Genomic DNA, 13,317 nt, shown 5'->3' with positions numbered 1-13,317 from the left:
GTGCATTTCCTTAACAGGCATTTCTTTGTTCTCATTTTTCTTCTTAGATGACTCTTCTCTTTCCTTTGCTGGCTCCTTTGTTTATCACTTTCTAGCCGTAAATATCCCACCAGTAACTCCGCTTACCTTGCAGAAGTAATGCTATCTCCTGTCTTTAATTATTACCTCTGTAAAATAATACCACATGTATCTCCAGCCTTCTCATCACTATTCTTTATCCATTGGCTTTCTACTTATGTTCTCATTATTTCCTAAAAAGTGATAAATGTATTTAATTGATGGAATTCCTTTATTATATGTATACGAGTGGCCTGGTGCAAGAAATTCGTGCACATTAAAGGGGAATTAATTAGAGGAACTATTTTAATATTGCTATTTGCCCTTTACCTATAATAGAAGTATCAGAGATGGAAGAAAATTAGTAAAATGTATATGAAAACCTTCCTCCTCTAGAGCGTGCCACAGGACCCAGAGTCAAGTCCCTGCCCACTCACGGTGCCTCAAAATCACGCGAGACCCAGACCCAGCTGGCCCTACCCCTATTGGGCAAGATGCAGACCTGGCTGGCCCCATCCTTGTCAAGCCCTGCCGGGTGGTGGGGGAGGGGAGGGGCAGCCTCAGGTCCCTGGCCCAATCCCAGGCGGGGGGCACAGCTTCAGGTCCCCTGGCCCGGTGCTGGGGCAGGGAGTGTGGCCTGAGGTCCCCCATTCTGGCGCCAGGGTGGGGGGCACGGCCTGAGGTCCCCTGTCAAGCCCCACCAGATGGGGGATCCTCTGCCCCAGCTCAGCACCATGCAGCCTCAAGTCCCTGCTGATTGCTCGTTAAGGCTCATTATGGGAACTTGGCCGCCACTGTGGGTGCAGTCATCTTGTGTTATGGAAACCTCACCTCCGCTGTGGGCACCACCATCTTTATGATGGTGTGATGGTCAATTTGAATATTCCCTCTTTATTAGATAGGATAAGTTAATATATACCTAAGTTTTATTTTTACAACTTAAGAATGTGGAACTTCCCTTTAATTTCTTTGATAATATTATCTTGTGGAATCATTTTTCTGAGTAATTTTCAGGCCAAATTTAATTTTAACCTGAAATAATATGAGAAAGATCACAGACAAGAACATAATTTCTGTGACAGCCTGAAGAAACTATTTTCCAATAGGTTTTTGTATTCAAATATTTAATTAGAGCTATGTCAGATTTTTTTAAAAAGTCATTACAAAAATATTCAACTAATGTTATAAGTGAAAAACTCTGTAACTACAAGGCAGAGTGTTCTCACCTAACATTTGTAATGCGTATCAAGAAGTGAATATATATATATATTTAAAAATGGAAAATTCTACTGAAATTAAAGCATAATGTCAAAAGAAGTACTTATTAAATCTAAAAATGCTACCATCTGAAATTCTTTCTAAGTAATATAAACCTTTGATACAAATGGATAAGCAATTATTGGTATCTTTAATTGGCACCGCTTTTGATAGTCATTTAGAAACTTGAAAATTATTTTCATATCTTGATTAAGGGTGTGGCCCCAACTGAAACAGCTTGTGGTGTCTGATAAGAACACGATGAATGGCCAAAGGGAACTGGAAGAAACTTGCTCTTGCAAGTAATTAATTTGAGAATCAGAAACTTTAGATGATGTTCTTACTTCCTAAATTTATAAAGGAGAGAAAGTTTTATCTTCACATTCATCTCCCTTTAGAGGCTTCCTCTTCTACGGTAATCATCTGTTGATAACTTCTCATCTACCCTCCATCACCAGCTCTCCCATATGCTGAGTCACATGATTCTACCATCTTAATAACTCTAAAAATCCATTCTCTCTGATCTCCAGGCTACTACCACAACCTCAGCTCATTTTACCCTTATCTCGCTTTTCTTAATTTACTGCAGAACCTGTTACATGATTACCCTGCTTCCAGTCTTGCTCCCTCCACAATCCATTTGCTATATTATTACTAGAAGGATCTTTTTAAGATGCAAATAAGAACATACTTTACTCCTACTTAAAATCTCTCTGTGAGTTCCTATAAACTAAAATTTTAGAAAGAATGCTAAATTTTTTATAGTATATGACTCTTCGAGATCCGTAATGTACAACTTCTACTTAGAATAAGTTTTAACTTCATTTCTTTTTTTAGTCAACTGGGAACAATTACATAGTCACGATCATGCTTACTGGTAATATTGCCTGTGTGGTCATTTTTTAAAATTCTTGAAAAGTAATATTAACCAAGAGCTTTATCCTCTACAGGACTATTTGAGATGACAAGGTAAGGAATTGCTAGTTGGCCTCAAATAATAACACAAGAAGAAAAACAGCATGAAGTAAAATGGTTCTTTGGACTTCCATAAACTTGAGGATAAACTTTAGAATAAAGTTTCAGTTGGGTCCACACCCTTAATCAAGATGTGAAAATAATTTTCAAGTTTCTAAATGATTATCAAAAGCTGTGCCAATTAAAGATACCAATAATTGCTTATCCATTTGTATCAAAGGTTTATATTACTTAGAAAGAATTTCAGATGGTAGCATTTTTAGATTTAATAAGTACTTCTTTTGACATTATGCTCTAATTTTAGTAGAATTTTCCATATATATATTAAAAGTATATATATATTTACTCCTTGATACCCATTACAAATGTTAGGCGAGAATGCTCTGTCTTGTAGTTATAAGAGTTTTTCACATATAACATTAGCTGAATATTTTTGTAATGACTTTTTAAAAAAAATCTGACATAGCTCTAATTAAATATCTGAATACAAAGTTCCATAACCTTACAGGCTGAATAATTTGGAACTTTATTGTCCATATTTTCAAAATGGTGTTATTGATAACAATTCCGTAAGATGATTGTGAGCATTAAATGAGATAGATGTGCTTATATAGATACTAGAGGCCCGGTGCACAAAATTTGTGCATTGGGGGGTGTCCCTCAGCCCAACCTGCACCCTCTCCAATCTGGGACCCCTCAGGAGATGTCTGACTCCCGGTTTAGGCCCAATCCCGCAGTTGGACATCTCTCTCACAATCCAGGACTGCTGGCTTCTAACCGCTTGCCTGCCTGCCAGCCTGATCACCTCCTAACTGCTCCCCTGCTGGCCTGATTGGTGCCTAACTGCTCCCCTGCCAGCCCGATAGCCCCAACTGCCTTCCCCTGCTGGCCCGATTGCCCCCAACTGCCCTCTGCTGCCAGCTCGATCGCCTCCAACTGCCCTCCCCTGCTGGCCTGATCTCACCCCCAACTGCCCTCCCCTGATCTTGTGAAGACATGGGGGCAGCCATCTTGTGATGACGTGAGGGCGAGACGCCACCTAGGCTTTTATTAGTATAGATTATCATAGTAAACATTCAAGAAATATTTGTTCCCTTTGCTTTCTAATGTCTTATTCATATTTATAGGAATAAAAAAGGCAAGTAATAAAGATGAGGTTTATGCAGGGGACTGTATCAACCTAGGGTAAAGGTGGTTGGGAAATAGAGTGAAAATACATAAGAAGATTATTGGTTGCCAAAGAAGGTAGGCCCTGTGTTGGAGGAAATCTGGGAAAACATGCAACTGGAGAGGCAAGTATGTGTGTGTGTGTGTGTGTGTGTGTGTGCGCACACGCATGTGTGCTATCAAAATAGTAGTAGCAATAATAGTTAGAAAATGTATAGATCAAGATATCTCAGAGCTTCCACTTACTGAAAACTTACTATTATGTACCAAGCACTGTGCTAAGTGCTTTGCATGAAGTAACTTAAATACAAGGGAATTTGAGCAGACAATGGAGATCAAAAGGAAACACAAGTATCAGTGTGGAAAGTGCAACATAAACACTTAAGAGATAAACACTTCCCTATGTGTTGTATCGTAAATCAGCGAATGAGATACAAGACACCTTAATAAGCCAGTTAATTAGGAGTCGTTTATTGTGCGTGGCCCAGAGGGAGGTGTCTCTTCCAAATCTTTGAGCAACACATACAGGAAGTTTCCCATATTTATACTTTTTGAGCTTCTTTGTTTGTAGACATTACAAAGAGCTCTGTGTGAATTATAGTTACAGACAGTTTAACCTTGAATACTTAATGAATTAGTACTTGGCATAAGAATATGGGAGTTATTATCAGTATTAGTCTACATTAGTCTATTACATTAGATGGCTAGCTTGCAAGGTCAGACAGTTAAGTTTATCTTTTTCTATTATTTGAACTAAAAACAAAGTCATTTTATAGAATAAGAGACTGTCTTAAAGTGACAGAGTTTATAATAACAGAGTTTACAGAACTATGGACTATCTAACAATAGCAGAGAGTTTCAAACAGCAGTTTTTTATACAAGATGGAGGTTATTATGCTTCATATGGAGGTAGAGAGTAAACTCAAAGAATATGATGTCAGTCAATCTAAAAAAACACAGAATATTAACAGACAAGTAGGAACAAATGCTGGAGAAATATTAAAATAAGGAAAAGACTAAGAAGTGTCCATTGGAATGGGCTATTAGGAGGATTTTGATGTCATTTTTTCAGAGACATTTCCCTGAAGTGGTGAAGTCTGAAGCCAGATTGAGGTGAGCTGGAGAGTGAATAGGTGGTAAGGAAAAGGGGACAGAAAGTGTAGACTACTCTTAAAAGAAAATGGTAAAGATTAAGTGAGACAGCAATAGTTTGAGGGAACATAATTGAAAACTGGTTATTGAATGTTAGAACTGGAAATAACTGTAAAATATCAAATCTAAAGCAAGTTGCATATTAATGTCTTTGCGATCATTTTGGATTCATGAAGCATACATGTTAGAAAACATTTTCCTCTAAAGCTTTGGTAATACAGACTTTCCACTAAAGAAAACAATGGTATAAGCACAAATATGAGGAAGGAATCCAAAGAAGTCATAGGGAATGAGATAGTCCTGAAAGCAAAGAAAAATTTAATTTCAAAGTATATATACTTATTTAAGTTAACTAGGCATAAGACACTGTATTTAATTTTGGCCATTTTTACTAAGATTGATTGCCATTTTACTTCATTGATAATTTACTTTATTTTATTTTCTCTTTCTTGGGACATTTAGTTTCTCTTGATATGGTCATTTGTTATCCTTCTCTATCACTTACAATGACTTCCATAAAATGAAGTATAGAGGGGGAGCTAAATGGGACCAAATAAAAAAAGCTAAAGTCATACTGTAGAAAAAAAACATTCAGCAAAAAGAATAGTGGGTGTCTCTACTCTTACAAGCATTACTTTTAGAAACTCTGAAATTTTAAAATAGTAACTTCTGGCTATATCAGTTAGGAGGATTAAATTTCAGTGCCTCTGATAAAAAATTATTTAACCTGAAGTCAAAACTTCTTATACTCCATTGAGACAGTTTTAGAATATAAAAAGAAAAAGTTTAAAATTGTATACAGTGGTAATTAATGGAATAATTAAGGTGTAAAGATAAGTAATATAAGCATTCAGAGAAAGAAATGCTCAATATGGTAAAGTATTTGCAGAAGGTTCTCATGGAGAACGTGGGAACTGAGCGTGGCCTTCACACTGGGTGTGTGGCAGACAGAGAAAGAGAAGGGAGGCTTTCCAGGAAGAGGAGCAGGATGTACAGTAAGTGTTGAAATTGCAACCTGGAACTCAAAGGGACTCCACTTGGACCTTTTTGGGAGTCAACTAGTAAATAAAAAATAACTATAAAGGGTAATTTATGTAGTAATTCCCCTACTATCAAAATAAAGAGCTCTGATCCATTTTCTGTGCTCATAAAACAATCACTTCATGGGAGATATTTTATGGTGCTTATCTTTCCATCAGTAAAAGGTACCAAGTTACTAACCTATATTTGAATCTTTACTCTTAATAATAATAATACTGATATATGTGTTAGTTATACAAATATAACCATTATACAGTTAATTTCCTTAAAGAGTTTAAACATTATTAAGATAGCCTTTCTGACCCTGCAGGTATTGTTCAGTGGTTGAGCATCGACCTATGAACCAGTAGGTCATTGTTTGATTCCTGTCAGGGCACATGCCGAGGGTGTGAGCTCAATCTTCAGTGCAGGGTGTGCAGAAGGAAGCTGATCAATGACTCTCTCTCATCATTGACGTTTCTATCTCCCTTCCTCTCCCTTCCTCTCTGAAATCAATAATATATACATATATATGTATTTTTTTAAAATAAAAATAGCCTTTCTGTGATAAGAATTGTTTCTAGATTACAACTTTGCTCATAGTTTTGCTATCGGTGAGGTTCCTCGGTGTCCCCACCTGTTATTGGTGGAACTGGAGCTCTTGGAGTGCCATGGGAATATGAGATATTGTGAAAAGCTATATTGATGATGAAACATTAGGGGAGTTTCCCTCCAAAGTCCCATCTCCCTCCATTTGGCCATGGAAAACGTCCCATTTTGTCTTCAGTAGGGCTAAGATCAAAGCCACTATCCTGAGTTTTCACTCCATATTAAAGTCCAGTCCAGTTCAGCATCTGGCTAGGTTAGCTTGTGATACCAGCTGTAGTCTATTGCCTGTGGGGTCCACATGGCCATGGGCTTTGCTACTTCTAGAACTATATGGCAGGTTAGTGCAGATACTGAGCAAGTAAGAAACAAGAGCCTAAACATCAAGAAAAAGAGACTATCTTGCAGATTTTGATCGGGATTTTTGCTAATGAATCCTTCAGAATTTTATATGCTTGCCTTGGTTCCACCCCTCCAGCCAATCCATGGTTCCCCAGGCTAGACTGACAGGCAAGTAAGCACCTTCCTATGTCACCCTGAATTTACTGCACATGCATCGATTCCCTTCCCCCAGTGATTTGCAGGGAATGGACTGGTGGTTCCCTGTGGAGCATGAAGTTGCAGCTTCTTGGTGAATCTCCCAGATGACCATGTTTATAATGTCTGGCCTCCCCTTGGCTTTCTTCCTATTACTAATGTTAATAACTAGCTATTTATGATGGTAACAATCTTGTTTTTGAGGAACAAAAATAAAACACTATGTACTGTCTTAAAAATTGTAAGGCAACGGGAATTTTATGCCCTACAGAAATCTTAATGAGATCATTTATTTTAAGATTCCAATCACAGTTTCTGCCAGTTGGGGTTTGCTAAAGGTTAATGTAAAGTAAATGATCAATACGTATTTGTTGAATGTATTATTTAAAATTTCTACCATATAATTAGTTCCTAATTTTAATGATTAAATTCCCTTATGATTAATGGTAGATATATATTCCATTTTTTTACTAGAAATACAGTCCAATTTAATAGTTATTTGAATGTCTATCACATACTTAGCATAATGGCAAAGTAGATTCAGTCTGTAACTTCATGTGGTTTCAAATAGTAGACAGTGAAGTTTATTTACCAACTTTTTAAGGTTCTGAAACTTTTTAAGGTAAGGGAAGCATGAATAAAATGATTATATATATATATTTTTTTTCTAACCTAAGTGTTAATATGAGTGCATTTATCTTAATCGCATGATAGGCATATTTTTTCATTACATTATATTAAATTCCCATAAGATTTATGGAAGATGCTTTCCCCATAATGATTCCAAAAATTATAAAAATCAATAAATGCAATTCTACTCATAAGTAACATGAAATTATTCAAATAACTCCAATATGCATTACTTTCAATGGTTAAATACTTCCTTACATTTTAAAACAAACTCAATAAAGCATACAATAATGACTGTATGGTTTCATTAAAACTTACATTTGACAGTTTCTCAGAAAGCCAACACTTCATAATTAATAAACACTCAGCTAAAGATTAACTTTCTGAATGACTGGATAAGTACAAACTTAGAAAGAAAAAAAATTGCTTTGGACTATTGAAGCCTAAGAGCTGTTATCCATTAGAATGAAAGTTAGTTCTGGAACCCTGCCTAAGAAATTGGCTCTATAATGTTAACATTAGAGATTCTTTTTTGCAATAAAAAATCATGCTGTCTATTTTATGCTATATTTAAAATAAGAGAAATTATAAAAAGCTTCATTTACCTTGATCGTTAGTGACCTCTTTTAAAGGTTCCTGAGATTTAACTTACAGGCATGTGAAGTCTAAGATATAAGCGCTTGATACAAAAGGCTCTGGCATTCATTTTAAAGCTGAATCTATAGTGCTTCTAACTGACAGAATACTTCCTCCTATCTGAGTCAGTTAATTCATCTACTTAAAGGTTAGTGTTAATGAGATCAAGGTCACAGGTGGGGCTTGATGAAAAGAAACTTTGAAGTCAAATAGACCTAGATTCTAATTCCAGGTCTGGCCTTTACTGGCTGTATGACCTCATAAGTTACCTAGCCTTCACAAGGCTCAGTTTCTTCACCTTTAAAATGAAACAGCAGCACCTGTCTTTCTGTGTTTGGGGGTAGAACAGTTAAAGGATACTCCAGTTACTATTTATGCACTTAGTGCAGGGTCTGATATATAATATGTCCTTAAATGTTAATTGCGGTCTTAATTTTGTAATATAAAAACAATTCACTTTACACATTGTGTATTCTATTAATCATTAGTCACCAATATCCAAATATCAGCAAAAACATTACCGTGAAAATGTATAGAAGTGTATACACCTGCATATATTTTGGGACCCACCAGAAATTTTAGATGATCCAACAAGAATTCCTTATCCCTTCTTTGAAAATAGTAATTAGTTCTAATACTATCCCTAGGATTGAATAATCTATGAGGATAATCATGTGAAAAAACAATTTTAGCTAAATAAATTTTGTTTGATACAGGAATAAGTATATGATTAATGATTGAGCTATTTTTAAAAAAATATATTTTATGGAGAAACCAAGATGGTGGCATAGGTAAACACCTAAACTGCTGCCTTGCACAACAATTTCAAAACTACAACTAAAATACAAAATGGACATCATCCAGAACCACAGGAAGGCTGGCTGAGTGGAATTTCTACAACTAGAAGGAAAGAGAAAAGCACACTGAGACTCAGAGGAACTGCAGAAGGCAGAGGTACTAAGGCGCGCACGTGGAGAGTGTGGGCAATTGAGTACGTGGCTGGCTTTCTCAAGTAGGAGGGAGACAAAAGCTCCCGACTGCACTGAACTCCAGTTCTGGGCGAGACTCTGGGGACCCAGACCCATTCGGGGAGAAATTGGACTGTCTGGCAGCTGGTGGAACTCGAGGGTGGCTTTCTCTCAGAGGTGCTTGAAGCGATTACCACGGGACACTGAGACACAGGGGCCTATTAGGGCAGGGCTGACAGGAAACCAATGCTGTCTGCTCCACCCTGAGACTCCGCCCCATCCAAGCTGAGCACAGAGGCTTTTGCAAGTCCTGTCTCATAAGGGTGTCTCCAGCACAGAAGTTCTCCCAGTGTAGACACAGCTGATCCTCACAGCCAATTGGCCTGGAGGTCAATTCCTCCCAGTGATACCAACAAAAATCAAGGCTTAACTACAACAAGACTGTGCACACAGCCCACAAAGCGGTGCACCAAGAGTGTCCACCTCAGGTAACTGGGGAGGCTGAGCCACTGGGCCCTATAGGACACCTAGCACACAAAGCCACTCTATCAACTCAGGGAAGCAGCCAAAATGCAGAGACAAAGAAACAGATCACAAATGAAAGAAATGGAGGAAAGAAAATGACTGGATATAGAGTTCAAAACCACGGTTATAAGGTTTTTCAAGAATTTTCTAGAAAAGGCTGATAAATTTAGCGAGACCCTGGAGGATATGAAAAAGGACCAATCAGAAATCAAGCATACACTGACTGAAATAAATATTATACAGAGATCTAACAGCAGACTAGAGGATTGCAAGAATCAAGTCAAAGATTTGAAATACAAAGAAGCAAAAAACACTCAACTGGAAAAGAAAAAAGAATCCAAAAATTTGAAGAGAGTGTAAGGAGCCTCTGGGACCACTTCTAGTGTACCAAAATCAGAATTATGGGCGTGCCAGAAGAAGAGAGAGAGAGAGCAAGATACTGAAAACCTATTTGAAGAAATAATGACCGAAAACTTCCCCCACCTGGTGAAAGAAATAGACTTATAAGTCCAAGAAGCACAAAGAACCCCAAACAAAAGGAATCCAAAGAGGACCACACCAAGACACATCATAATTTTGCCAAGAGCAAAAGACAAAGAGAGAATATTAAAAGCAGCAAGAGAAAAACAGTTAGTTACCTATAAGGGAGCACCCATACGATTGTCAGCTGATTTCTCAACAGAAACTATGCAGGCCAGATGGGAGTGGCAATAAATATTCAAAGTGATGAACAGTAAGAACCTACAACCAAGATTACTCTACCCAGCAAAACTATCATTCAGAATTGAAGGGCAGATAAAGAGCATCACAGATAAGAAAAAGCTAAAGGACTTCATCACCACCAAGCCAAGTATTATATGAAATGCTGAAAGGTATTCTTTAAGAAGAGGAAGAAGAAAAAGGTAAAGATAAACATTATGAACCACAAATACATATCTATCAACAAGTGAATCTAAAAATCAAGTGAATAAAAAATATGATGAACAGAATAAACTGGTGAATATAATAGAATCAGGGGCATAGAATGGGAGTGGACTGACAATTCTTGGGGGGAAGGGGGAAGGGTGTGGGGGATGTGGGAAGAGACTGGACAAAAATCGTAAACCTATGGATGAGGACAGTGGGAGGGTAAGGGCAGAGGATGGGATGGGAACCGGGTGGAGGGGAGCTATGGGGGAAAAAAGAGGAACAATTGTAATAATCTGAACAATAAAGGTTTATTAAATTTAAAATATATATATATATATATATATATATAGTTTCAGAGAGGAAGGGAGAGGGAGAGTGATAGAAACATCAATGATGAGAGAGAACCATTGATCGGCTGCCTCCTGCACTCCCCTCACCAGGGATTGAGCCCACAACCTGGGCATGTGCCCTGGACTGGAATCGAACCTGGGACCCTTTAGTCTGCAGGGCAACCCTCTATCCACTTAGCCAAACCAGCTAGTGCATGAATTAGCTATTTAAAACTGTGGAACACTCAGAAACAAAGCTTGAGGCAATTGACTAAAGATTCACTTCCTATTGGCAGTGACTTGCTCCATGACTTTGAGAAATTTCCTAATTCCTTGGGTACTCAGTTTCTTCTTCATTAAAACATAGGGGTTTGACATATAATGTCCATGGTCCCTCTTTAGTTCTGTGGGGCTGTGATTCTCCTAAGGCAAGGAAACTTGACTTAGGAGGCAGTTTGTTTATAGGAACAGAAAACGTGTTAGAGGGTAAGTCCATTGAGCTCTTAGATCCCATCTTCCTGATTTGTCTTTTCAGTCTAATAGACTTTTGAAATTTCCCAAATGTGTATTATTTGGCGAACTGAAGAATAAACAGTGCATTAGGAAAATCCACAATTAAAATGAACACATCTTAAGGAAATTATTCCAATTATTTTTCCAGAGAAGAGAGAGTTAGAAATGGGTCTTGGGAATAGAAGAAACCTGAAGGTTTGTTGGTGACCTATGGCTTTTGATAAAGACACCTTGGCAACAGATACTGGTAGTGTTTTTCACTTGCTCATTCATTCATTCATTCATTCATTCATTTAACAAATGCTTAGTGAATCATTAATATTTGCATGGCCACATGCTAGGGTAGGATTATAAAGATGAATCGGATATATATATATTATCCCTAAAGCACTTTCTCTTTAGTAGGGGTGATAAGGCATTATGAAAATTCTTTAAATTTTCTAAATGGCATGAAAAAAGTTATATGAGATTTGAGAGAAAGGAAGACAACTCAGTTGGTAGGAAGCGAGGGAAATCAAAGAAATTTTAGAGGAGATGGTATTTAGCTTGAGTGTAAACATCTATAGATTGGACAGAAGTCAATTCCTGGCTGAGGAAGTAATATGAACAAAGACTCAGAAGGGGCAGAAAATAAATACAGTTTGATTATACAATTGGGTTTATGATAGCGAGGAAAATAACTAAGTAAGACACCATCAGATTGAGAGGACCTTGAATGCCATATAAAGGGCTTGGTCTTTATTATCTAGGCAAAAACAAGCCTTTGGAGGTTTTGGAGAAGGAAGTTAGAAGAAAAATGTGTTTCAAGATTCCTGAAGAAGAATGTATGGTGGTTGTAAAATGAACATCCATGGGCAGATTCCCCAAATAAAACTCCTGAGAGTCTCTTTCTTTTCCAGGCTGTCGATGTGCTGCTGCAGCATGGAGCTAATGTCAATGTTCAAGATGCGTTTTTTTTCACCCCATTGCACATTGCAGCATACTATGGGCATGAACAGGTATTTCCAAAGGCTGGGAGACCACCTAAGCGCTTTAGGCTTTTGTTGAACTGTCCTAGCTTCAAAGAAACGATATTTAAGGTATCCTTTGAATTATTTTTCCATATTCTTATTAGCTCCATCCTTGAGGAAATTGTAGATCATTAGAAGCATTGCAGTTGCTGAGTTATTAATTTTTACTGATTATTTTAGTAAACAGGGGAGGCTGAAGAGAACACTAGTAGGTGTGCAGCCACAGTCAGCCTGAGTTTTATAAATTGCTAACTTTAATACCATGTGATCTTCAGTTTCTTCATCTAGAATGGGAAAAATATTAACAGAATCTACATCAGAGGGTTGCTGTTATGACGAGCTATTAAAGTGTTTGGCAAATGCTTAATAAATGTCACTGTGTTGATACCAATGATGATATCAGTCAAACAAATCACAATATCCTTTCCAGTAGTTCTCTGAAAAAATATTTTCAGAAATTGTGTTTCCTTTTTTTGATTGTCACGGGATATGGAAAGCTGAAAAACATCTCCTGAAATATGTTCTAGTTTCCAGAACTTGTGAATATAACCTTCAGAGGCACTTTGCAGGTGTGATCAAGATAAGGACCTTGAGATGAGAGATTATCCTGGACTATCTGGATGGTCCTGATATAATCACAAAGAAGTAGGAAGTCAGAGTGACTAATAGGTGATGTGACAATGGAAGCAAGAGGTTGAAGTAATGCAGGATGGGGCTTCAAGCTGAGGAATCCAGGCAGCCTGCAGAAGCTGAAAAAGCAAGGAAATGAAAGCCTCCAGAGAGAATGCAACCTTCATTTTAGACAGCTGACCTCTAGAACTATGAGAGAATAAACCTGGGTTGTTTTAATACCATAAGTGTGGTAATTTGCTATAATGACAATGGGAAATTGACACTGGAATAACCTAGATAAACTAAAAAGCAATCACTAAAGGTGCTTTAAATATATAATTTTCTTTAAACACAATTATATGACAAGCACCTATTTATAACATTTGATATCTATAATAATAAAAGCATAATATG

General features: G+C 37.3%; 1 protein-coding gene across 1 annotated transcript in view; it reads left to right on the top strand.

Annotated features, from left to right (window-relative positions):
* The window catches only part of TNNI3K (TNNI3 interacting kinase), a gene marked incomplete at its 5' end in the record, with an annotated part of 301,994 nt that overhangs the window by 68,518 nt on the left and 220,159 nt on the right, over positions 1–13,317 (top strand). The window contains one exon of the mRNA XM_079777685.1: positions 12,181–12,279. Within this exon, the coding sequence (XP_079633811.1) occupies positions 12,181–12,279 (99 nt within the window). The remainder of the gene's footprint in view (positions 1–12,180; positions 12,280–13,317) is intronic.

This window comes from Cnephaeus nilssonii (genome assembly GCF_951640355.1).
Source record: "Cnephaeus nilssonii genome assembly, chromosome: 7".
Classification (NCBI taxonomy): domain Eukaryota; kingdom Metazoa; phylum Chordata; class Mammalia; order Chiroptera; family Vespertilionidae; genus Cnephaeus; species Cnephaeus nilssonii.
This window is presented reverse-complemented; position numbering and strand designations above follow the sequence as displayed.